Source organism: Erythrolamprus reginae, chromosome 3 (assembly GCF_031021105.1).
Source record: "Erythrolamprus reginae isolate rEryReg1 chromosome 3, rEryReg1.hap1, whole genome shotgun sequence".
NCBI classification, from domain to species: Eukaryota; Metazoa; Chordata; class Lepidosauria; order Squamata; family Dipsadidae; genus Erythrolamprus; species Erythrolamprus reginae.
In genome coordinates, this window is record NC_091952.1 from 74124129 (window position 1) to 74148723 (window position 24595).

A 24595-nucleotide genomic window follows, 5' to 3' on the forward strand; every position below is an offset into this window, starting at 1 on the left:
TAATATTTCCATTTCCCCCCTATACTTTTGGCTTTTGTCTCTTTTTCTTTCTTTACTTCTATCTTTCCTGGTATTCTAAACATTAGTTCCTCATAGTTTTCTTATTAAAATGTTAATAAAGTTTTTATAAAAAAGAATGAGACAAAGCTGACTCTGATTAGTTCGTTTTAACCCAGATTTAAAATGAATATGTACAGAATTATTTTTCAATAGTCCATAGATTGGCAAGATTCTACACAAAAGAGCAAAGTGATTATTTCTGTTATTGCCCTAAAACTTTGGGATAAGGTTATTCAGATTTTCTTTTAAGACAGAGAAAGTCCACCCTCAGTCCGGCATATTTTCCTCTATGTTTATTCGCTATTGCATGCATGCTCATTTTTCCTCTCTCTGAGCTAATCTCTGGATATTATATGTTTCAGATTGGTGCATCATTGATGTCAAGCAATGTGGGGAGTGGCCTATTTATTGGTCTAGCAGGCACTGGAGCTGCAGGAGGACTGGCAGTTGGGGGCTTTGAGTGGAATGTGAGATGCCTTTTCCTTTTTTTGTTTATAAATGGGTGGTTTTGGGGGATTCCCCTGGGACTCCTGTGTAGGTTTGATCAAATTATTGGGTTGCTGAAGTGATACTGCTGGAAGATGCAATGTCATGTGACCACACAGAGTTACAGTTCCAGCAGTCAAAGTTGCTGTTTTTAAGCAACTTCTGACCAATCACAGCATGCCACAGTCACATGATCACTATTTGAGACCTCCCAGTTTCCCCATTGGCCTGCTTCTTAGAAACCCACAGTGAAGCTGGCGAATGGCAATCACATGATTACAAGATGTTGCAACATCATAATTGCAAGCCACTTGCCAAGTACGTACATTGTGATCACTTGACTACGGGAATGTAACAACAACTGCAACTGCAAGGGCCTGTCATAAGTACCAATGTTATATATTTGAATGGTTGTTGTGTGAGTGATCATTAAATGAGGATTGTGTGTACTGTAGTGTCATTGTACATTTCAGAAAATACAATACAGTACAATATGATCCATTGTGTTACAATACACTTTATGTACACAAAATGGCAGCACTTCCCATATGATAACATAATTAATGTATTTGAATGGAGAAGTAATGTCATTTTTGGATTATTATTTTTAGCAGATTGATGTGGCCTGACACTCATTGTGGCAGAGTTCCTAAATATCGAAATATTTTTTTGCATCTAGCAAAGGATATTTAATTTTAATCAATTCCATGTGATTATAATGATTATATGATATCTGTGGTAGCCAAGGAAAAAATTCCCCCACTGGGTTGAAAATCCAGTGTGAAAAGAATTTTCTGAGTATTCAAGAAAAGGGCTAGTTCTAAAGGAAAGGCAGATTTCCACTGAATAGCCAGAAGTGAATTCTTCTCAAACTAGCATTTTAAAACATGCTGAACATAAACTCATGACAAATTCAGATTAAATTGTGTTGCTCCAGCACAGAAGTCCCTACAAGATTGTGACCCTTGACCCCTGCCTTTGTAGTAATCTAAGTGAATTTAAAAGCCAACTTTGTCTTAGAATTGTTTGAAGGCCAAGATTGTTCCATGCTTTGAGTAACATTGCTTGCAGTTACAATACTTCACTCATAGCACAGTCCTGAGGGATATCTGAACATCTCAGCTGCCAAAAAAACTGGAGCTCAGCTGTCTCGAAGATGAATTGTTTCTCTTGGTGCTAAAGGTCACCCAATAATACATTTCCTCATGCTATAAAGGGCACACTTAATAGAACACCAAAAAAGCAAGGCTGTAGTCCAGTAACTTATATGGTAATGAATGAAAAAAAGGGATCTCTAGAAGCAAACAAAGTTCTGGGTTTAGTGATAAAATGAAAGACATTGTCATCTCCTGGGTTTTTTTTACAGCTTCCACAATCTAGCTTACTGTCCTGGGATTTTCTGAGGTTCTTCTATTTATGAATTAACTAGATCTGATTCTCAAAGATGAGCAAAGTTTTCTAGGCATTGTTACCTGCTTGTATGGTGTTAAGACTAATAGTATAAGCCAGTGATGGTGAACCTATAGCATATGTGCCACAGATAGCACACGGAGCCATATCTGATGGCATGTGAGGTATTGCCCTATGTCAGCTCGGCCTTCTTTTCAGCGGTTTTCTCTCTCCACAGGCTTAAGGAAATCCTCCTGAACCCTGGAGATGGCAAAAAATGGCCCAGTGGGACAACTGAAACTTCCAGTCATCCCTTGGGACATTTTTCACCATCCCCAGGCTTTAGGGGGCTTTTCTGAAGCCTGGGGAGAGCGAAAAATAGCCTAATGGGCCTACCAGAAGTCTGGAGGGAAAAATAGCCTAATGGGCCTACCAGAAGTCTGGAGGGAAAAATAGCCTAATGGGCCTACCAGAAGTCTGGAGGGAAAAATAGCCTAATGGGCCTACCAGAAGTCTGGAGGGAAAAATAGCCTAATGGGCCTACCAGAAGTCTGGAGGGAAAAATAGCCTAATGGGCCTACCAGAAGTCTGGAGGGAAAAATAGCCTAATGGGCCTACCAGAAGTCTGGAGGGAAAAATAGCCTAATGGGCCTACCAGAAGTCTGGAGGGGAAAAGGTGTGTCTTATACTCCGAATGTAGCTTTTACTACACTATTTTTTCAGCCCTAACAAAGTGATAATGAGTGAAGCAATCTGCTGTGCTTTTCTAGTTAAGTGATCTTTTCTTTGTGTACTTTTTTCACTGCTGCTCCCTCCAACAATCAGCTGGGCCTCTGTGCTTTGGAAGCCTTTTTACAGCCCTTAAGGAGGTGCTAACCAGTGTAGCATTGAGTGATTTGCTAGAGAAGCAATCTCCCCTTTGCCTGCTTTTCTCATCTCTGAAGAGAGAGAGAAGTGTTTTAGAAACTGTTTTTTATCCCCAACCAGGGGATAAAAAGCAAGCACCAATGCCCAAACCCAGTAAACTAATGTGCCGAAGTTGACCAGACTAAGGACTAGCCAGATGAATACCTGGTAGGCAGATTATTTTTTTCCCTATATTCCTCCCCAAAAACTAAGGTGCATCTTATAATTGGTGCATTGTACACTCCAAAAAATACAGTAATTAAGATCTTTTGACCTACCCTCAAAAGAAAGGTTTTTCTTAAAATGTTTTATAATATGTGCTATTCATTCAAGGAATAATTTCTCTCATTTCTCTACCTCCATTTATATTATTTGTTTTCACAATTTTTCTAGCAATAAATAATATTATACACTGTATGCATATGCTGTATCTTTATTTTTTTGTTCCTGATAGGCCACCTGGGCATTGATAGTCCTTGGTTGGATTTTTGTACCAGTTTACATCTCTTCTGGAGTGGTTACCATGCCAGAATATATGAAGAAAAGATTTGGAGGAAAAAGGATTCAAATCTATCTATCTGTACTATCCCTCATTTTGTATATATTCACCAAAATATCGGTATGTATACAAGACAAAAATCATAGTCTTGGGATATATGGGTTACTTAGTGTTGTACATACTCCTGATCAGTTAGAGGAGGATGAAGATATTGAGGACTTGGATTCAGATAGTGTTTATGAATTAGTGGGGGGGCCGGGGTTACAAGTAGTAGAACAGGTGGGAGGCCAGCCACAGGATGAGGCTATGAGTTCAGGATCTAGTGAGGGAGAATCAGATGCTCACTAGGTTAACCCTAAATTCAGAAGGGTCCAAAAACGTAGAGATCAGAGGTCTGGAAGAAGATATTAAGGAGAGGAATGGGTTAAATATTGTAGTGATGTATTTGGCACGTCAGGGGGTCAGTGGAGAAGAAGGGTGGAGTTTCAATGTTGCCGAAAGGAAAATGGATGTGTTTTTTGCCATGCTAAAGTAAGCCAAAGTATTTTGTATTGTTATCAGTCAGTGCTGCTGTTTTTCAAAGTTATGTTGTTAGGAAAATAAATCTTGTTTAAGTGAAGCAGAAGGAGGAATGTGAGAAATGCAGCTAAGAGAGATAATGGATCGAGTGCTGTATGGAATGTGTTTGAATTACAGGAGAGCAGAGAAATAAATTGAGTTTCTTTATTCATGAAATGATGCATTTAATAAGAGTTATTTGTAATTGCTAAATTTCTACAAGAAATCAGAACACTTAGTACTCAAGGATGTTTGCTTGTTCTAATAGAGAACGTCCACGTTGCCACTACTTCCAAATCCCTTAAAAGAATTTTAAAGATGACTTGCTGTTCCAACCTGACAGTTCCAATATCTAAGGGGGTGCCACAAGGAAGGAGAGGCCAATCTATTATTCAAAGCACCTGATGTCAGGACAAGAAGCAATGGGTGGAAACTAATCAACCTAGAAGTAAGGAGAAATTTTCTGACAGTTCAAACAATCTGTCAGTGGAATGACTTGCCTCCAGAAGTTGTGGATTGTCCAACACTGTTTTAAGAAGATATTGAACAGCCATTTGTCAGAAATGATATATGGTTTTCTGCCTGAATAGGAGGTTGGACTAGAACACCTCCAAGGTCCCTTCCAACTCTGTTATTTGTTATTTGTATCAGCGATAGATGCCATCCATCTGTCAGTATCAAAGGTGACAATTTTTCTAGTTTAGCACCTGCTTTACTTGCAAGAATCAAGCTATAATAACTGAGCACAATTAATATATCTCTTCCCCCCGCCCACTCTCTCTTCCTCCGTCCCTCCCCATTTACTCCAGACAGATATTTTTTCTGGTGCACTTTTTATCCAAATGTCCCTTGGTTGGAATCTCTATCTCTCTACGGTGATCTTGTTAATAGTGACAGCTATCTACACTGTAGCAGGTAACTATTCTGCGTAGCAGTATAACAGGGCATGAACAACTGATCCTGGTCAGCAATAATTTATATTTATGAAATAGCCCACATGTTATATTGGACGAGAGCACATACAAGTAAGAAAATATACAAGTAGTGGTCCCAACTCATAGCTGGGTTCTAAAGTAGCCTTCAAAGTACTTCAGAACAATGCACCGTTTTCCTCCTTCTTTCTACCATAAAAGTCACCATGAAAGACTATCATTATTCCAAAATCTAGGAGCATCCATGAGGTGAGACAGGAAAAAAATGTCAGTTTGTGTCTACAGGATCCAAAAAGGAAGGGGGTTACAATTATTATTATTATTATTATTATTATTATTATTATTATTATTATTATTATTATTATTAGTCTGTCTGTCTGTCTGTCTGTTTGTCTGTCTGTCTGTCTGTCTGTCTGTCTATCTATCTATCTATCTATCTATCTATCTATCTATCTATCTATCTATCTATCTATTTATTAGATTTGTATGCCACCCCTCTCCGCAGACTCGGAGCGGCTCACAACAATTGTGGGTCAGGGTTCACATCTTGATATTTTTTCACCCTCTACCAGGGATGTCCTGGTTGTTTTCTGTTGTTAGCCGCCCCGAGTCTACGGAGAAGGGCGGCATACAAATCTAATAAATGAATGAACGAACGAACGAACAAACAAACAAACAAACAAACAAACAAACAAACAAACAAACAAACAAACAAACAAATAAATCCTAGCCTGAATAAGAATAAATAAGAATGGGGTAATGGAATGGAATTGATATTAGCTTCATAGCTTTCTTCATATCATATCAAATTAAATTCAAATCAATGCATGTAGTTATTTACAATGTAAATAGCATATAGCTAATGTGAATATGCTACTTTGATCATCAATATTTAGAAGCATTTGTGGCTGAATTAATCCTTTCTCTTTTTATGTTGCAGGTGGTTTGACTGCAGTTATATACACAGATGCTCTACAAACTGTAATCATGGTACTTGGTGCTTTGGTTCTTATGTTCATAAGTAAGAAGAATGAACTGTGTTGCTTACTTTCTTATTCTCATTTCGAAAAGAGTGCAGATTTCTTGGGGTTTGCTTTTGAAAATGTCTTCGCGGAATAACAACAGGTGGTACAAAAAATGAGTTTATCTTTAGCTTCTTCAGTTCTGGCTGAATGGTGGGAAATAGAAGAATTTATATTCCTTAGAAATCATCTGATCATTAGCATTCTAAGGTTGGTCTGTCCTTAGCTCTATGAGAATCCCACTTGGGAATTTAACTGTATCCTCAGAGTCACCTGAATCAAAGTGGTTGGAATAACCCCCCCCTTTTTTTTCTTTTTTTTAATATGCAGAGGGGGATACAGACTAAAACATTCCTTCACCCTGATTTACCTCATTTTTACCCAATGACCTAAACCAGAAGTCTTCAAATTTGGCAATTTTAAGGCTTGTGTAGTTCAACTCCCAGAATTCTCTAGCCAGCTATGTTCATATTCTCCAGTTCAGCATGGAAGTTGAAGTTTACAAGTCTTAAAGCTGCCTGGTTTGAGGACCCCTGATCTAAATGAGTATAAAATCCTGTTTTATCCAAGCATTAGCAATAGAAATAGCATTTAGACTTATATATGACTTCATAGTGCTTTTACAGCCCTCTCTAAGTAGTTTACAAAGTCAGCATATATTGCCCTCAACAATCTGGGTCCTCATTTTACTCACCTTGGAAGGATGGAAGGCTGAGTCAACCTTGAGACGGTGGTGAGATTTGAACTGCTGAACTATGGCTAGTAGTTAGCTGAAGTAGCCTGCAGTGCTGCAGTCTAATCACTGCACCACCCTGGTTCAATTTGATCAAACAAATATGGCACTGTAATGCTTCAAAATTTGGAACAATGTCATCATGAAATATTTGTTCATCAGATCAGACGGTCTTGGTCAGGAAAGATATTATGGTCATGGCTCAGACTGGCAGACAATTATCACCATTGTAGTAATTACATATCCAACAATCCAGAAATTCTAATATAGTAATATTAAATATATTTAACATAATTAAAATAATATTAATATAATTTTCTGTTGTTATTTCTATATAATATATAAGCTTAAACATTATCTTGCCCTATTTATAGTGTGTATTTCTGTTTTAAAGCATAACCACATTTTTCAAAGAGCATGTATCAGCACCAAAATGGCCTCCTATTTAGAATGGGAGATAAGATTCAAGCTACCGTATTTTCCGGCGTATAAGACGACTTTTTAACCCCTGAAAATCTTTTCCAAAGTGGGGGGTCGTCTTGTACGCCGGATATAGGACAGTGGCGCCTATTTGCGATGGCTGAGAGGGGCGAGAACACCGCCTCCCAGCTGGGCGAGCCTGAGCCGAGCGCAGGCCCGCCCACACGCTGCCTTTGGCAGCACAAGCGTGCCTGTCCGGCCGGGGAAGAATCGCCCCGGCCGGACCTCAGTTTCAGCTGGGGGGGGGGGGAGAGAACACTGCCTCCCAGCTGGGCGAGCCTGAGCCGAGCGCAGGCCCGCCCACACGCTGCCTTTGGCAGCACAAGCGTGCCTGTCCGGCCGGGGAAGAATCGCCCCGGCCGGACCTCAGTTTCAGCTGGAGGGGGCGAGAATACCGCCTCCCAGCTGGGCGAGCCTGAGCCGAGCGCAGGCCCGCCCACACGCTGCCTTTGGCAGCACAAGCGTGCCTGTCCGGCCGGGGAAGAATCGCCCCGGCGGACCTCAGTTTCAGCTGGGGGGGGCGAGAACACCGCCTCCCAGCTGGGCGAGCCTGAACGGAGCGCAGGCTCGCTCACACGCTGCCTGTCCTGCCGGGGAAGAATCGCCCACCCACACGCCGCCGTCCGTGCCTCAGTTCCGTAGCTCCGCCTCACAGCTGATCACCCTGCTGCCGCTGCTGAGAGAAAAAAAGATGGAGAGAGGGGGGGAGAGAAAGAGATAGCAAGAGAGGGAGAGAGAGGGGGGGGTTAGCAACAGAGGGACAGAGAGAAAGAGAGAGGGGGGATAGCAACAGAGGGAGAAAGAGAAGGAGAAAGAGAGAGGGAGAGGGGGCAGAAAGAGAAAGAAAGAGATAGCAAGAGAGGGAGAGAGAGAAAGATAGAGGGGGGATAGCAACAGAGGGAGAGAGAGAAAGAGAGAGGCAGAGAGGGGGGAAAGAAAGAGAGAAAGAGATAGAAAGAGAGGGAGAGAGAGAAAGAGAGAGGGAGAGAAAGAGATGGCAAGAGAGGGAGAGAGAGAAAGAGAGGGGGGGATAGCAACAGAGGGAGAGAGAGAAAGAGAGAGGGAGAGAGGGGGGAAAGAAAGAGAGAAAGAGATAGCAAGAGAGGGAGAGAGAGAAAGAGAGAGGGAGAGAAAGAGATGGCAAGAGAGGGAGAGAGAGAGGGAGAGAGGGGAGACAGAAAGAGAGAGAAAGAGATAGTAAGAGAAGGAGAGAGAGGGGGAGAGAAAGAGAGAAAGCAAAAAAAAAAGAGAGAAAGAGAGATAGCAAGAGAGAAAGAGAGGGAGAGAGAGGGGGAGAGAGAGGGGGAGAGAGAAAGACTTTGATCATTTCCCCAGGTATTTTTGTACCTACTTGACCAACATTATTAGTGGTTGCAAAATTGAATGTATGAACTTGTTCATTTCAATAAAAAGAGCCAGGGAAATGATTGAATGTTAAACTGGATGCATTTATTTCTGCCTGTTTGTATTTGTTCTTATGTTTAACCATTGAAAATGTACTTTTCCTCCAAAAAGAATAATCTTTTCATATTTCTTAGGCAACATTTTAAAATAACTTTAAAAGCTGAGGTCATATTATTCACCCTGCTCTGTATCATAGCACACTGCACAGTACTGAAAATTGGCAGGGTCACTAATTAAACCCGACAAGTTAAAATCTGTTTAAGTGACATTGCAAGAGGATAAAGACAGAAAGTGCGGAAAGAGGAAAAAATGGATGGGCTGTTTGGATTGCGATATCATGATATCACATACAGATTCTCATTCCATAATAGATTCTCACATAGGTGTCAGCATGCTGCATGTTAGACTGAAAGATACCTGCAGAATAGATGGTAGGAGAAAGGAAAATAGCCAGGTTCACCTTTTTGTGTTGACAAATTATGATGAGTTATAATAATAAACTTAATTGTGGTGAGGAGAAATATGAGAGGCAGACAAGACAGATAGACAGAGACATATGGAGAGATAGACAGAAGAGTGCTCCCACTTGGCTCTCTCTCTCTAAATAATTCATTCATAATTTTAACAATAAGATCTTCATCATTAGTAATTAAAATATTGTGTTATCATGTTCAGAAATGATTTTTTTCTCAATGCAAGTACATCATAGACCTAGACTCAGTCAGGTCTATGATGTACAGAAGAGGGGTAGTCTTATACGGCGAGTATATCTCAAATTCTATATTTTAACTGGAAAAGTTAGGGGGTCGTCTTATACGCCCAGTCATCTTATACGCCGGAAAATACGGTAAATGGTTGAAAATTAAAGCTAAATGGTTACATCTCCCTTCTATCATCTCGCGTATATGAGGTGTTTCTTTAAAAAAAAAACTAATCACAAAAGGCCATCCTATATAACAAATTTAGTTTCTATTTTGGCTCTGGGAGAGTAAATTTTACAGGGAAGGAAAGCAGAAATGTCTGAATGAATCAGGGGTGGGTTCCTCCCAGTTCGGACTGTATCACCCGAACCGGTAGCAACCTGCTGGTAATGTCATGATGGTGTCACGGATTCAGTTTGGTCATTGCTGGTCTGTGGGCACTGCTATCCTTTTTGGGGGGCAGGGGAATTTTTCCCCAATTTTTTTACTATTTGGAAGTTTTTTCTTCTGCTGCTGCTTGAAAATGGGTCCCCCCCCCCGCCTCCGGGTTTATACACTGCTCAAAAAAATAAAGGGAACACTTAAACAACCGAATATAACTCCAAGTATATCAAACTCCTGTGAAATCAAACTGTCCACTTAGGAAGCAACACTGATTGACAATCAATTTCACATGCTGTTGTACACATTCAATTTTGTACAGAACAAAGTATTCAATGAGAATATTTCATTCATTCAGATTTGGGATGTGTTATTTGAGTGTTCCCTTTATTTTTTTGAGCCGTATACTTACCTTTATTCCTTCACCCAAAGCACAACTGATCAGCTCCTCAGCTGTGTTTCGGACTGATTATAATTTATAGATACTGAGTATGTGTGGAAGCAGAATTGCACGAGGGAACACGCAAGGTGGAACTCACCCCTGAAATAAATAATTAGTGAATGAATGAATGAATGAATGAATGAATGAACGAACGGACAAAGGAATGAATGAATGAACAAAGGAATGAATGAATGAATGAACAAAGGAATGAATGAATGAATGAATGAATGAATGAACAAAATAGCTTTTTCTTTTCTTTTCTTTTCAGGTTTTGAGAAGGTTGGATGGTATGAAGGACTGCAAGAGAAGTACAGTCAGGCAATACCTAACGTCACTGTCCCAAACACAACTTGCCACCTGCCACGACAAGATGCTTTCCATATGATGAGAGACCCCATCACTGGGGATATTCCGTGGCCTGGGCTTCTATTTGGTCTCTCGGTCCTTGCTCTCTGGTGCTGGTGCACTGATCAGGTAAAAACAAAACTTTCTCCCTTTCCCTTGAACTTTAGATTGATGATTCACTTCCACAGAAGGATGTTAACAGTGGTTCCTACTGAATAATACATATGGAAAACATTACAATGGAATCAAAAAGCCATTTAATTTCTCAGTAAAGATGCATGAGCAGGATGTGGGAGTTCTCCTTCCTGACGCTTACAGCACCCAGAGTAATTTGTATCGCTCAGCTTTTAGGAAAAAAGAAGGATAAAGACTTCTGTTGCTGGGCAGGAAGAGAGGGAAACAATGAAATACAAAATATAATTTCTGACCTTTGGGACTACCACAATTAAGGAAGCAAATTCATCTCTCTAGCCACGGTCAAACATACATTACAGTGAAACCTTGATTTAATGGACCTTACTACAGTGCACTTCAGGTTCAAGTTTCTATTGTATTGACGTTGCCAGATACCATTTGTGTAATGATGTTGTTATTGCATAAATGATACAAAAGAAACAAATGATGTCAATTCCATCTCGCCTACTTCTGCTAGAAGGGTGGTCACATATATTGGTTCAGAGTGTTAAAATTCACATTTGGAACAAATTCATTTATATAAAGTTAAATACTACATGAAAATGTGTAAACAGCTAGTCCTTGACTTACAACAATTCATTTAGTGACCATTAGTTACAACAACGTTTCATTCAAGGGATTTATGGATGTTTTTTACACTTGTGACCCCTGAAGTATCCCCATGGTCACCTAATTCAAATTCAGATGCTTGACAATTGACTCATATTTATGATGATTGCAGTGTCTTCAGGTATTGTGATCGCCTTTTGCAACCTCTGACCAGTAAACTCAGTGATAAAGCCAGATTCACTTAACAATTGTGTTACTAACCTAACAACTGCAGTGATTTACTTGACAACTGTGGCAAGAAAGGTCATAAATTATGGTAAAACGTACTTAAGAAAAATTTCACTTTTCAACAGAAATTCTGGAGTCCTGTTCTGACTCAGCTCTCCAAACACAACAAACCCTCTGAAATTAACTCAAAGATTCCTGTTAAGATTCCAGGTAGCATTCAAGCTAAATCAGAGTCCAAGTCAAAGTAATTCTCAAAGTTTCAATTTATTGTAGGAGCCATCCTGACATCTACACTGGAAAACTTGAATCTGAGTTTCCCACCCAGGTGAAAATTCACATCCTTTGTCCCCCACCCCCAAACTTGTCACGTTGCCCACTCAGATTGTACCAGCATGGCAAATCCATGGCAAGTCTTTCCTCCGCTTCGCCCAGGTGGGTGGGCATAGGATGGCCTTGAACCATTGAAAAGAATGCTTCGTGGCTACATGAAAATCACCCTCCCAAGTTCCCATAAACATCAGGCCTTCTATAGATAGTGTGGCAAGCCGTTAATGTATCACCAACTTCCGCACCAGCTTGACAATTCCTTTATTAGGAGTGCCAGAAGCCAGTCTCTCTTAATGCTGGCTAATAAGTTAAACTGGCAGGAAGATGAATAGTTGTCTACCAATCTATTCATCTCCCCCACACACACACCTTTTATTCCCAGAGCTAGGGTGGGGCTTCGGCTAGCAATGGTGGCTCTTCCTTTCCAAGGATGGGCCCATGGATTTCCACTGCTCCCCTCTTCTCTGCCTTCTATGCGTCCATACATCAGGCACTGGACCCAAATGTTCCTCCTCTTCCTCATCAGCCACCTACAGACCTGAGGGTTGTTGACTCTCCATCTGAGGAGGAATGACATATGGTCCAGGTTCCAGCTCTGTCTCTCTGTCTCTCTCTCTGCCAGCTCCATTCCTTCTTCCCCATAGGAGCTCTCAGGCTGCCTTGATACTGACCCCGACTCCCATGCCTCTTCCTCAGTGATGAGCTCCTATGGGAACAGTCGGGAATGCAGTTCCAGCAGCAAAATTTGGAGCTCCACCCCAGAGCACCCAATTTGTACTGAAAGATGTTGAAACAAAATGCATAAGCCACATCCACAGTGTGGTAGTAAAAATTTTGGTAGCCCATCACTGCTCTTCCTCCTCTGATTTGACTGCTGGGGGTGGGTCGGTAGCCGACAGGTCGCGACTGGTCCATTGTGGTTGCAAGTTGAGGACTATCTATATTTTAATTGAATTGGTGATGCATTTTAAAATATTTGTCTGTTTTACAAATTTATTAGACAGATACTTTCTCTTAATGTGAGATGTTGCCTTTCACAAGCACTGGACACTCTATGTAAATTTCTAAATTTTGGCAATTGGAAGGTTTTTCCCATCAGTTAAAGTAAAATGACAGTTCTGTTTTGTTTTGTTGGCCAAAGAAATGAGAAGGAAACCATTACCACCAAGTTTCTCCTTGCAGGTCATTGTGCAGAGGTCGCTCTCAGCCAAGAACCTCTCTCATGCCAAAGGCGGATCGGTACTGGGTGGATATTTGAAAATCCTCCCTATGTTTTTTATTGTCATGCCAGGAATGATTAGCAGAGCTCTTTTTCCAGGTAAGCTGCTTCCGAGTGTGGGAAAACCCTGTGTGCTTTCAGACATCATTTTTCATTAACTGAGCAGCAGTCAATGATCTAGAGAATTGGATGCCCACATGGTAGAGCAAACATTGCTAGGTGCTTAGTCATGGGAATATCAAATTTGGCTGGAAGTGTAAGAAAAGGCCCTCCAGGGAGGAACAAGAGATATTTTGTTGGAAGTTCACATATTTCCACATTCATTCTCCAGAGTACACCCAAAATTGCACTAAAATGTTTGGCAACAAAGGGCTATTTTCATAGAAACATGGAAACATAGAAGATTGACAGCAGAAAAAGACCTCATGGTCCATCTAGTCTGCCCTTATACTATTTCCTGTATTTTATCTTAGGATGGATATATGTTTTCCCAGGCATGTTTAAAATCAGTTACTGTGGATTTACCACCCACGTCTGCTGGAAGTTTTTCAGTAAAATAATATTTTCTCATATTACTTCTAATCTTTTCCCCAACTAACCTCAGATTGTGCCCCCTTATTCTTGTGTTCACTTTCCTATTAAAAACACTTCCCTCCTGAACCTTATTTAACCCTTTAACATGTTTAAATGTTTCCCTCATGTTCCCCCTTTCCCTTCTGTCCTCCAGACTATACAGATTGAGTTCATTAAGTCTTTTCAACTGTTCATTTTTAATTTCTTCCTGGAAGGTTTAGTGTACCTGTTCAATATAAGCTGGGGTGGCACAGTGGTTAGAGCAGGGGTAGGCAAAGTTGGCTCTTCTTTGACATGTGGACTTCAACTCCCAGAATTCCTGAGCTAGCATGATTGGCTGAGGAATTCTGGGAGTTGAAGTCCACAAGTCATAGAAGAGCCAACTTTGCCTACCCCTGTCTTAGAGTGCAGCAGTGCAGGTTACTTCAGCTAATTGCTAGCTGTAGTTCAGCAGTTCAAATCTCACCACCAGTTCAAGGTTGACTCAGCCTTTCATCCTTCTGAGGTGGGTAAAATGAGGAGCCAGATTGTTGGGGACAATATGCTGATTCTCTAAATTGCTTAGAGAGGCCTGTAAAAGCACTGTGAAGCAGGATATAAGTCTAAATGCTATTGCTATGATTGATTTACAAAGTCTTCACAATCAACATTTTCTAAATATTTTTGTCCTGCTTTCTCCTGTGCTCTCAGCTATGTCCCAGGAAGGTGAAAAACTAATGAAGAAATGTTCTTTAGAAAAAAGCCTTTCAGACCAATATTACAAGCATCCCCCACAGGGGTGAATTCCTACTTACCTCCCTGCCGGTTCGCATTGTGACATTTTGTGTGTTCGTGCATGCTCCGCACACATTCACATGTTCCCTCCTCCAATTTGGCTTTAGCACACGCTCAGTAGCTGGAATCGGCCCAAAACACAGCTGAGGAGCTGATCAGCTGTGCTTCAGGCAAAGAAATAACAGTCAATTTCAACCTGGGGGCAGGCAGGAGGGCACTTTTTCAAGTAGCAGCAGAGGAAAAAATATCCAAACAGTTTTAAAAAATCATCAAAAATTCCAAAAAAAGAGAGATAGTGGTGCTCACAGACCAGCACTGACCGAACCAGTGGTTTGGGTCATCTGATCTGAACCAGCTGGAACCACTCCTGATGCCCCATAAGCATCTCAGAAATTACTATCTGTATTTCCCTTTAGGCCAGAGGTGGGGAAACTGGCCCTTTTATGATCTGTGGACTTCAACTCCCAGGAATCCCGGCTCAGGAATTCTGGGAGTTGAAGTCCATAAATCATAAAGGGGCCATAGTTTTTCCACATCAGTTGTAGGCAGAAATAGGAAAAACTCATAAGATTTGAGCTAAGAAATATGAAGTGAATGGCCTGAACACTGAATGTATGAAAGACCTTTGTCCTTGGGGCTTATATTCTCCATGAGATCTGTCAAGCTGAATTGCAATGCTTTTGTCTCCTTGCTACAGATGAAGTGGGCTGTGTGGATCCAGAAATCTGTGAAAAAGTTTGTGGCGCTAAAGTGGGATGTTCCAACATTGCCTACCCTAAGCTGGTAATGGAACTCATGCCTGTTGGTGAGATAAGCTTCATTTACTCTGAGAAGGAGAGGAGATTCTGAATCCGCTAATTTAGGGCTCCCTTGCAAGTGGAAGCTAACTCAAGTTTATTTTTGGTTCCTTAGGACTCCGTGGTCTCATGATTGCTGTGATCATGGCTGCCTTAATGAGCTCTCTTACCTCAATTTTTAATAGTAGCAGTACTCTCTTTGCTATAGATATCTGGCAGCGGCTTCGTAAGAAAGCTACAGAGCAGGAACTTATGATTGTTGGAAGGTAATTTTTGTCTTGCTAGAGTTTTGTGCGCTTACCTGAAAGGTTAGGGCTCTAGAAGTTGAAATCCCAAAACTTTAGAGGGTAGCATATTTGATAAGGCTAATTTGATGCACTCAACTCCACATTATATACATCGATATCTGGTTTGCTGTTTCTGTGGTAGCCTCATGTATCTATCTACCAGGCATTCTTCACAGAGACTTCTGATAAAATCTTGTTGGAGACTAAATGATTCTACAGCAATGACAAGACTGCAACCCTTTCTCATAGAACCAAATATAAATCCTAGCAAAGGCTTTGTGTGCAATTTTAAATAAAAGTTGAACCCGCCCAAATAGAATCACAAAGCAGGGGTGAAATCCAGCAGGTTCTGACAGGTTCTGGAGAACCAATAGCGGAAATTTTGAGTAGTTCAGAGAACCAGCAAATAATACCTCTGGCTGGGGTGGGGATGGAGATTTTGGAGTATCTTTCCCCTGCCATGTCCACCAACTGACACCCACCAACTGACACCCACACCATGCCCATCAAGTCACACCCACAGAACTGGTAGTAAAAAATGGATTTTACAATTGCCACAAAACCTCTTATCCCAAAACAGATAACCATATCAACCACTGGCCTCCAGTGGTTGAATGATCCCCAATCTCTATTCACATTTCTGTATTCTGGGAAATTAGTTATCTGCTTTTAAACATTTAAGGGATAGCTCTGCAGGATTGGGTATACTCTTTTTATTTTCTCCACCATAAAATAAAACAATATATACGGTAGTTATAAACATAACAATGCTTAAAATCAATCACATATAAACTTTTCTGTTCTTATTACTCACTCAATGGAGGATCTTATCTCCTCATCTAAAAATTTCTACTAATTTTATACAACTCAATTTTTAAAAGTCTAAATAAAAATTATTTTTCTCCATCTTACTATAAAAAGTTACATTACATCAATGCAAACTTTAATAAAATCTTTTATCTAAATTTTAATATCGTATCATATAGCTAATAAAAATTATATATATTATTTATATATTTTTTGAATTTTTAAAATTAAGGGAAACTAGGATAGCGCTATTTAAAAATTAAACAAAAACATGTGATACATACAGAACATAGTTTGTTGGCTATGAATAAATTAATTGCCTTGAAATGGCCCTGGGTTGGGCCTAGAGGCAAAAAGGAGCTGTGACGTTCCTTCAATATACCAGGGTGATCCAACAGAAAAAACATATAACCCCTCCCTGGAACAAAGCTGAAGGGATCAGATCTGGTGGCCTAGAGCAGTGTTTTTCAACCGGTGTGCCGCGGCACACTAGTGTGCCGCGAGACATGGTCAGGTGTGCCGCGAGGCGGCTCGGGGGCCCCCCGCTATTGCCACCCACCGTCGCCGCCGCTATTGGCACCCTCCCGCGGGAGGCCGGCAAAGGTTGCTTTGAAAGTCGGCCCCCTCGCGCTCATGGCTTCTCGTCGCTTCCCCGAAAGCTGCGCGTGTGTGCGCGCGCGCACCCCAAAATACTCCCGCGTGCACCCTTTTTCACGGCCGCGCGCTCCTCATCCCCCTGCCAGCCCGCAGGGGGGGGGCGGGGAGGCGCCGGCAGCAGAAGGGAAGGGAGCAGCGGCCGCCCCTGCCTCCCCACGGTGCCTCCAGCCCCTCGGCCTTTCAGCGCTGCCCCCCACCCGCCCCCTCTCCTCCGCTGTCTCCTGCCTTTCGGCGTGGCTCCTCCCGCACCCGGAACGCACGCCCTGCCCGTCTCACCTTTGCCGAGAGCACTTTCGTCCCGGGCTCTCAGCAAGGGTGTTATATCTGCCTGACGACCGGCAAACCTTAGCGATATGCCCTTTAGCACCACAGCGCCAGCAAGAAGCCCCACGGAAAGAGCAATTTACTCTGAGATGCCCCCCCCCCACACCCACGGCAAGGAGACAGTGGGGCCCGGGGCCGGGTGGCAGGCTGCTCCCGTCCACGACTCGCAGTCAACCGACAAACTTCCTCCTCAGTAGGCGCCGATGCCCCCTCTGCTTCTGCAGGCACCCCTGGCTTGTCTGGTGAAGGGCTAATTGGCACGGTGACATTAACTGAAGAGTCCATGGCTGCCACGGATTGTGTGGACAACTCAAATGCCCTGGCCTCTGACAAAGCTGTGTGAAATGATAAATCCTGGATGGCCAATAACCGCCGCTTGAGGCGACCATCTCTTATGCCAAATACCAGTCGATCAAGGAGGTAATCGTTCAAATCCAAAAACTCACAATAAAGAGCCGCCCTGCGTAAGGCAGCTACATAGTCATTTATCGATTCGCCCTCACCTTGATTTCTCTGGTAAAATTTATACCTTCTAGCACAATGGGAGGGAGCAGGGGCATAATGATCTTGAAGAGTTTTAAGAAATTCCTCCCAGGGCACATTGTTAATGGAAACCGGGGCAAACAAAGCCCGAGCTGTCTCGAACATTTCCGTGCCGCAAAATCCGAGGAAATAAGCCCTCTTACGGTCACCAGAAATCTCTGAAAATCCATTTGCGATTAGAAAACAGTCAAACCTGGCCACGTATGAGTCCCAGGTCTCCCCTTGTGGATCAAAGGGGGGAAAAGATACGTGGGTAGACATTGTGGTAAATATAGTTACCCACAATAGTAGGAATCCTCGTCGCCAAATGTAATAACTGGAACTCACGTATTAATCAGGCCGTTTATTATAAGAACTCGTGCCAGCGCAGGCAGATACACACACTTAAGGTTACAGCAGAAAGCATAACATTTATACAGCAGACAGGCTGAGGAGCCAACCAATACAAAACAGAATAATCTCCCGCCTGCATTGTTACTTAGTAAGCGCGGCCAATCAGCACCTTGGAGAAGGCGCCAATCCCCGCGGCTTTCCTTGCTGCCGGTCGTCAGGCAGATATAACAAAGGGGGTTGCAGGAGAGACGGGGCAGGCATTCTCTCAGCAGAGACCAGCGAAGGTGATATTCAATGTCGATGGCGCGCGGGCGGTTGCGCGCGCTCCCTACCCCCCTGCTAGCCGCTCAGAATATTCAAAATAAGAAAAACCTTCGCCGGTGAAGGCTTTTCTTATTTTGAATATTCCGAGCAACTAGCAGGGGGGTAGGGAGCGCGCGCAACCGCCCGCGCGCCCCCGACATTGAATATCACCTTCGCCAGCCTCCGCTGAGAAGAACGGAGAGAGAACGAGAGTGAGTGAGAGCAACAGACAGCAAGATAGAGAGAAAGTGAGAAAGAGAGAGAGAGAAAGGGGGGAGAGAAAGAGATAGCAAGAGAGAGAACAAGAGAGAGAAAGAGTGTGAGAAAGAAAACAAGAGAGAGAGAGAGAGAAAGCAAGAGAGAGAGAGAGAAAACAAGAGAGAGAAAGTGAGAAAAAGAGAGAAAGAGGGAGGGAGAGAAAGAGAGAGAGAGAGAAAGAACAAGAGAGAGAGAAAGAAAATAAGAGAGAAAAAGAGATAGCAAGAGAGAGAGAAAGCAAGAGAGACAGATAGGGAGAGGAAAGGAGAGAGAGAAATGAGAACAAAAAGGGGAGAAAAAAGGAGAAATGATTGAGGCAGAGAATGAGAGGAGAGAGAAACAAAAGAGAGAGAGAGGGGTGATTCTTGAAGCATATGGTAAAAAGCACCCAAATAATAAGAAACGCCCCCCAGCCCACACCTGTTTTTGAAAAGAATAAAAGAGAAAAAACCCCAGCCCTCAACTGGTTTTGGAAATGGTTCCAGTGTGTATACACACACACACATAAGGGGGGGAGAGAGACAGGGATGGAAAAAGAGGAGAAGTGAGAGGGAAAAGGAATGAGGGAAAAAGGGAGGTAGAGAGAGAAATGACAAACATGAGAGAGAAAAGGGGGAAAGACAGGAGAAGTACCCAGAAATGAGATATAAATTTGAGTAGGGATGATTGATGATTGACTGTATTTATAAGGGGATGTTACATGGGATTGTATAAATGAGGGGGTTATGTATGTATGTATGTATGTATGTATGTATGTATGTATGTATGTATGTATTTATTTATTTATTTATTTATTTATTTATTTATTTATTTGATTTGTGTCATTTTGGTTGGTGGTGTGCCCCAGGATTTTGTAAATGTAAAAAATGTGCCACTGCTCAAAAAAGGTTGAAAATCACTGGCCTAGAGGTTAATTCTCTGCCTTACAAGGCAGAAGCCCCGGGATCAAATCCCAGTAAGGGTATGGCTAGCTGATGAGGCCAGAACAAGGCCGAAATTGCGCTATCCTAGTCTCCCTTAATTTTAAATATTCAGCAAAAATATGTGATATATATATATATCATATATATATCACATCTTTAGTAAAAGAAACTATTCATTATATCACATACAGTACTTCATAAAATAAAGTTCTATATGTTTAAAATCTAAACAATGAGTAAATTTTGTGTTATATTATTATATAGTGCTACCACCATTTCTCATATTTGCCATCTGGCTTCCAAAATTTATATCAAATTCTCATATTTCAGTTTTTCCCAAAATTAACCAATTACTAATACATACATGCAGTATCTCTTAGTTTTCCATCCAATCATAAACCTTCCCCTGCAGGATTGAAAATGACATCAGTATGTAAATTTTCATTGTCACTGCAGATGTCTTACATTTATGGGATGTGAAATAAACATTTAGAACAGTAGCTTTGTATATGTCTTTTAATAAGATTTCTCCCCTTTATGGAATATTTTTGTTTCTGAAGATTTAGAGTGATCTTTGGTTCAGGAGTACAATGCTTCCATCCCTACTTTATTTTCCAAGAGGTTCTGTGAAAAAAGTTAGACTGTCCAAGTTGTGAAAAAGTAACTGTACAGTACTTTCTTTTCTTATCTCAGGGTATTTGTTCTGATTCTCGTTGCCATTAGCATCCTTTGGATCCCCATCATCCAGACAGCCAATAGTGGTCAGCTCTTCGACTATATTCAGTCAATAACCAGTTACCTAGCGCCACCCATCACTGCTCTGTTTATCCTAGCAATCTTCTGCAGGAGAATCAATGAGCCAGTAAGTACAGAATCAATGAGAAGGTTTATCTGAATAATAGTATCTTCCCAATGTCATCATTTCATAGTTTTTTTAAGGGCAGACAAGACCATTCATTACAATTATATTGACTGCTGAATGCAACATCTTTGGAATTTAGTCCCATTAGAGCACAGTTTCACGTTAAAAAGATTCTTAAGACTTTGATTACTGGTTTAACGGAAAATAGTGACAGGCTCAGGAAGAAATGGAAAGGGGGAGGAGAAAGAAATATTATAAAGAATTGCATTCTATTATTTCCCCCTGAAAGTTTAGAAAGTAATTCTTATTCTGAGACAGAATTTCCCTACTTTTAATCTTCCAGCCATCAAATCTCCTTTGATTTGAGACTTCAAGAGAGCAATAGCCTTATATAATTATGTAGGAGATCTATCCACAGGAATCGTGCTATTTCACTAGTCTCTTTTCAATAAACTTAATAAATAGCTTTTCTTCTTAGAATGTTATATCCTTATATCAGCAAGTCAGACTAAGTTCCATAATTCCCCACAGGTCAATTTCTGCTTAACTTGCTGTGAGAGTCAATAATCACAATGAAGTGATTATGCCACCCTTCCCTCACAAATAACATGCTCTTCCTTTTTTTAAGAATAATAGTTGTGCACATCCAAGACCCATGGTGTGTAAAAAAAGTTCAGTAAATTTTTTTTGGGAAATCATGTCAAATATTGAGTACCCAAAATAAAATGTGACTGATGGAGAGTTGGTGGGGAAAAAGATAATAACCACTGTCTTATCTTTGGTAAAGAAGATAAATTACAAAAAGGCACAAAAACAAAGTGAATCACTAATAAGTAGCTTCTTTTAACCTACTACTAGAAGTATAAGGTAATTTTCTGGTTGTCTGATTGGTCTTCCAACAAAAGCTCTGTATAAATGTATCATTTTTAATCTTCTTTTAATTTATCATAGTCTCTCATACATTTATGATATGCAAAACTCTTAATACATTACCATAGATGGCAGCAAATGGACATAGAAAACTTTAATATTATGCTGCCATCCAGATTTTGTAAGTCTCTCAATAACTTGTGAGTAAAAGAAACTGCTAAACAAATGGCTTAGAAATAGAAATTTAATAGAAGACATTCTACATTTACAGCTATTGCATCTGGGCTAAAACATCTGGATTCTTACTAGATGACAGTAAAGAGATACAACATTTGTTGTAGAGAATCCTGTACTGTTCTGGGAGTTCTATTAGATTTATATATCACCATTTGGTTTTGAAACAACACTGGCTCTCATAAATATCTCTCTGTTACAATTTTAACATTGTAAATTTTCTTTAATTTTAAATGAAAGTACTTTGCATCAAATTTACCCCCAAATAAGTAAATAATGAAACCCCTTTCACTTAGCAATGAAGCCTATAAATAAGCTGAAGTTACCAAGATTTATGTCAATAACATTATCTTTTTGTATTTTTTCTAGGGAGCTTTCTGGGGCCTAATGTTTGGACTGGTAGTGGGATTTATTCGAATGGTTATGGAATTTATTTACACAGCACCCTCATGTGGTGAGGAGGATCAAAGACCATTTGTATTGAAAGATATTCATTATTTGTACTTTGCTATTATTCTGTTTGGGCTCACAGTTGCTGTTATAGTTTTTGTGAGCCTCTGCACACCACCAATTCCAGAAGAAAATGTAAGTGATATTTTTAGTATGAAATCTATTGTTTCAAATCTATTTTTAGCCTCTGCTTACTTTATTATCTTAAGAGCTTTGTTTCGGATAATAATATAATAATAAACTCTTGCCCTACAAAGTTCTTGAATATATAAATTTAAATAGAAATTGAGAACAACCTGGTTTTCTTGTTGTGAAGCAACTAATGCACAATGCACATGCTATCAAGAAGAGAGACAGACAGTGGATAAGAAACTATATTATAACAGGCAGCTGAGGAGGAAATGTAATGACACTAATTGAACCTTCTTTTGTATTTCAGTAGAGACAGCATCAATCTTGTGAGCTAAAAAGATTAATATTGTTGGAGGTCTGGCATTTAGAAAGAGCATTTCATTCCAAATCAATCTCAATTACATTGTACAATCAAAGTTTAGTAACAAAGAATTTTATTTCTTTCGCTACTTTAAAACAGACACAAAAAGTTTTATTCTAGCAAGTACCTAAACATTTCATTTAAATAACACCGGTTTAATGGAGTTAGTTTGTGACTCATTAGACGTTTGTCTCCAATATAGGAAACTAGGTTATGGCAAGCTCAGTGTCACCCATATCGGGGTGCCTGTGGCAGCCAGAGTATTCTGACAGCGAAAACGGGCTCTCAAGCTCTGGTTTTTAAAAAAATTTATTTACTTATTTATTTGTTTGTTTATTTGTTTGTTTATTTATTGGATTTGTATGCCACCCATCTCCGTGGACTCGGGGCGGCTAACAACAGTGACAAAAAACAGAATGTAAAAATCCAATACTACAACAGCTAAAAACCCTTGTTATAAAACCAATCATACATACAAACATACCATGCATAAATTGTAGAAGCCTAGGGGGAAAGATTATCTTAATTCCCCCACGCCTGATGGCAGAGGTGGGTTTTGAGGAGCTTACGAAAGGCAAGGAGGGTGGGGGCTATTCTAATCTCTGGGGGGAGTTGGTTCCAGAGGGTTGGGGCCGCCACAGAGAAGGCTCTTCCCCTGGCCCCCGCCGTGACGGCCTCCTGCAACCCTCTGCCAGTAAAAACGGAGTTCAGGAAAGCTGCATGTGTTCCTCCTGAGCTCCATTTTCACTGGTAGAGGCATAGTGGGCCAGTCCTTTACTGTTTCCAGGGCAACCCCATGGGCTCCATCTAAGCACCCCACAGGCCAGATCTGACCCCTTGGCCTTGAGTTTGATACTCCCACTCTAGAAAGAGTGAAGAGAAGAACAACACAGATGATTAGATGACTGGAGGCTAAAATATATAAAAAACAGTTGCTGGATTTGGTTATGCCTAGTTTAATGAAAAAAGGACATGATAGCAGTGTTCCAATATCTCAGGGATTGCCACAAAGAAGAATAGAATAGAATAGAATAGAATAGAATAGAATTTTTATTGGCCAAGTGTGATTGGACACACAAGGAATTTGTCTTGGTGCATATGCTCTCAACGTACATAAAATAAAATATACATTTGTCAAGAATCATGTGGTACAACACTTAATGATTGTCATGGGGGTCAAATAAGCAATGAAGAAGCAATATTAATAAAAATCTTAGGATATAAGCAACAAGGTGCAGTCATACAGTCAACATGGGAGGAAATGGGTGATAGGAATGATGAGAAAAACTAGTAGAATAGAAGTGCAGATTTAGTAGAAAGTCTGACAGTGTTGAGGGAATTATTTGTTTAGTAGAGTGATGGCGTTCGGGGAAAAACTGTTCTTGTGTCTAGTTGTCTTGGTGTGCAGTGCTCTGTAGTGACGTTTTGAGGGTAGGAGTTGAAACAATTTGTGTCCAGGATGTGAGGGGTCAGTAAATATTTTACCCGCCCTCTTTTTGACTCGTGCAGTATACAGGTCCTCAATGGAAGGCAGATTGGCAGCAATTGTTTTTTCTGCAATTCTGATTATCCTCTGAAGTCTGTGTCGGTCCTGTTGGGTTGCAGCACCAAACCAGACAGTTATAGAGGTGCAGATGACAGACTCAATGATTCCTCTGTAGAACTGAATCAGCAGCTCCTTGGGCAGTTTGAGCTTCCTGAGCTCGCGCAGAAAGAACATTCTTTGTTGTGCTTTTTTGATGATGTTTTTGATGTTAGGTGACCATTTTAGGTCTTGAGATATGATAGAACCTAGAAATTTGAAGGTCTCTACTGTTGATACTGTGTTGTCTAGTATTGTGAGAGGTGGAAGGGTGGAAGGGTTTCTCTTAAAGTCTACCACTATTTCTACGGTTTTGAGTGTGTTCAGTTCTAGATTGTTCTGGTCACACCACAAGGATAGTTGTTCAACTTCCCGTCTGTATGCGGATTCATCATTGTCTCGAATGAGTCCGATCACTGTTGTATCATCTGCAAACTTCAGTAGTTTAACAGATGGATCGTATGAGATGCAGTCATTAGTGTATAGAGAGAAGAGAAGTGGTGAGAGTACACAGCCTTGGGGGGCACCTGTGCTAATTGTACATATATCTGATGTGATTTTTCCTAGCTTCACCTGTTGCTTCCTGTCTGTTAGGAAGCTTGTGATCCACTTACAAGTGTGGTCAGGTACCGCTAGCTGATTTAGTTTGGTTAAGAGAATGTCCGGTAC

The 24595-nt window shown here is 40.9% G+C and overlaps 1 protein-coding gene across 1 annotated transcript in view; it reads left to right on the plus strand.

Annotated features, from left to right (window-relative positions):
- The window catches only part of SLC5A9 (solute carrier family 5 member 9), a 54704-nt gene that overhangs the window by 18593 nt on the left and 11516 nt on the right, over positions 1-24595 (plus strand). The window contains exons 4-13 of the mRNA XM_070745843.1: positions 423-527; positions 3296-3460; positions 4708-4813; positions 5771-5851; positions 10262-10467; positions 12820-12955; positions 14901-15008; positions 15116-15266; positions 20129-20297; positions 21771-21986. Coding sequence (XP_070601944.1) covers positions 423-527; positions 3296-3460; positions 4708-4813; positions 5771-5851; positions 10262-10467; positions 12820-12955; positions 14901-15008; positions 15116-15266; positions 20129-20297; positions 21771-21986 — 1443 coding nt within the window. The remainder of the gene's footprint in view (positions 1-422; positions 528-3295; positions 3461-4707; positions 4814-5770; positions 5852-10261; positions 10468-12819; positions 12956-14900; positions 15009-15115; positions 15267-20128; positions 20298-21770; positions 21987-24595) is intronic.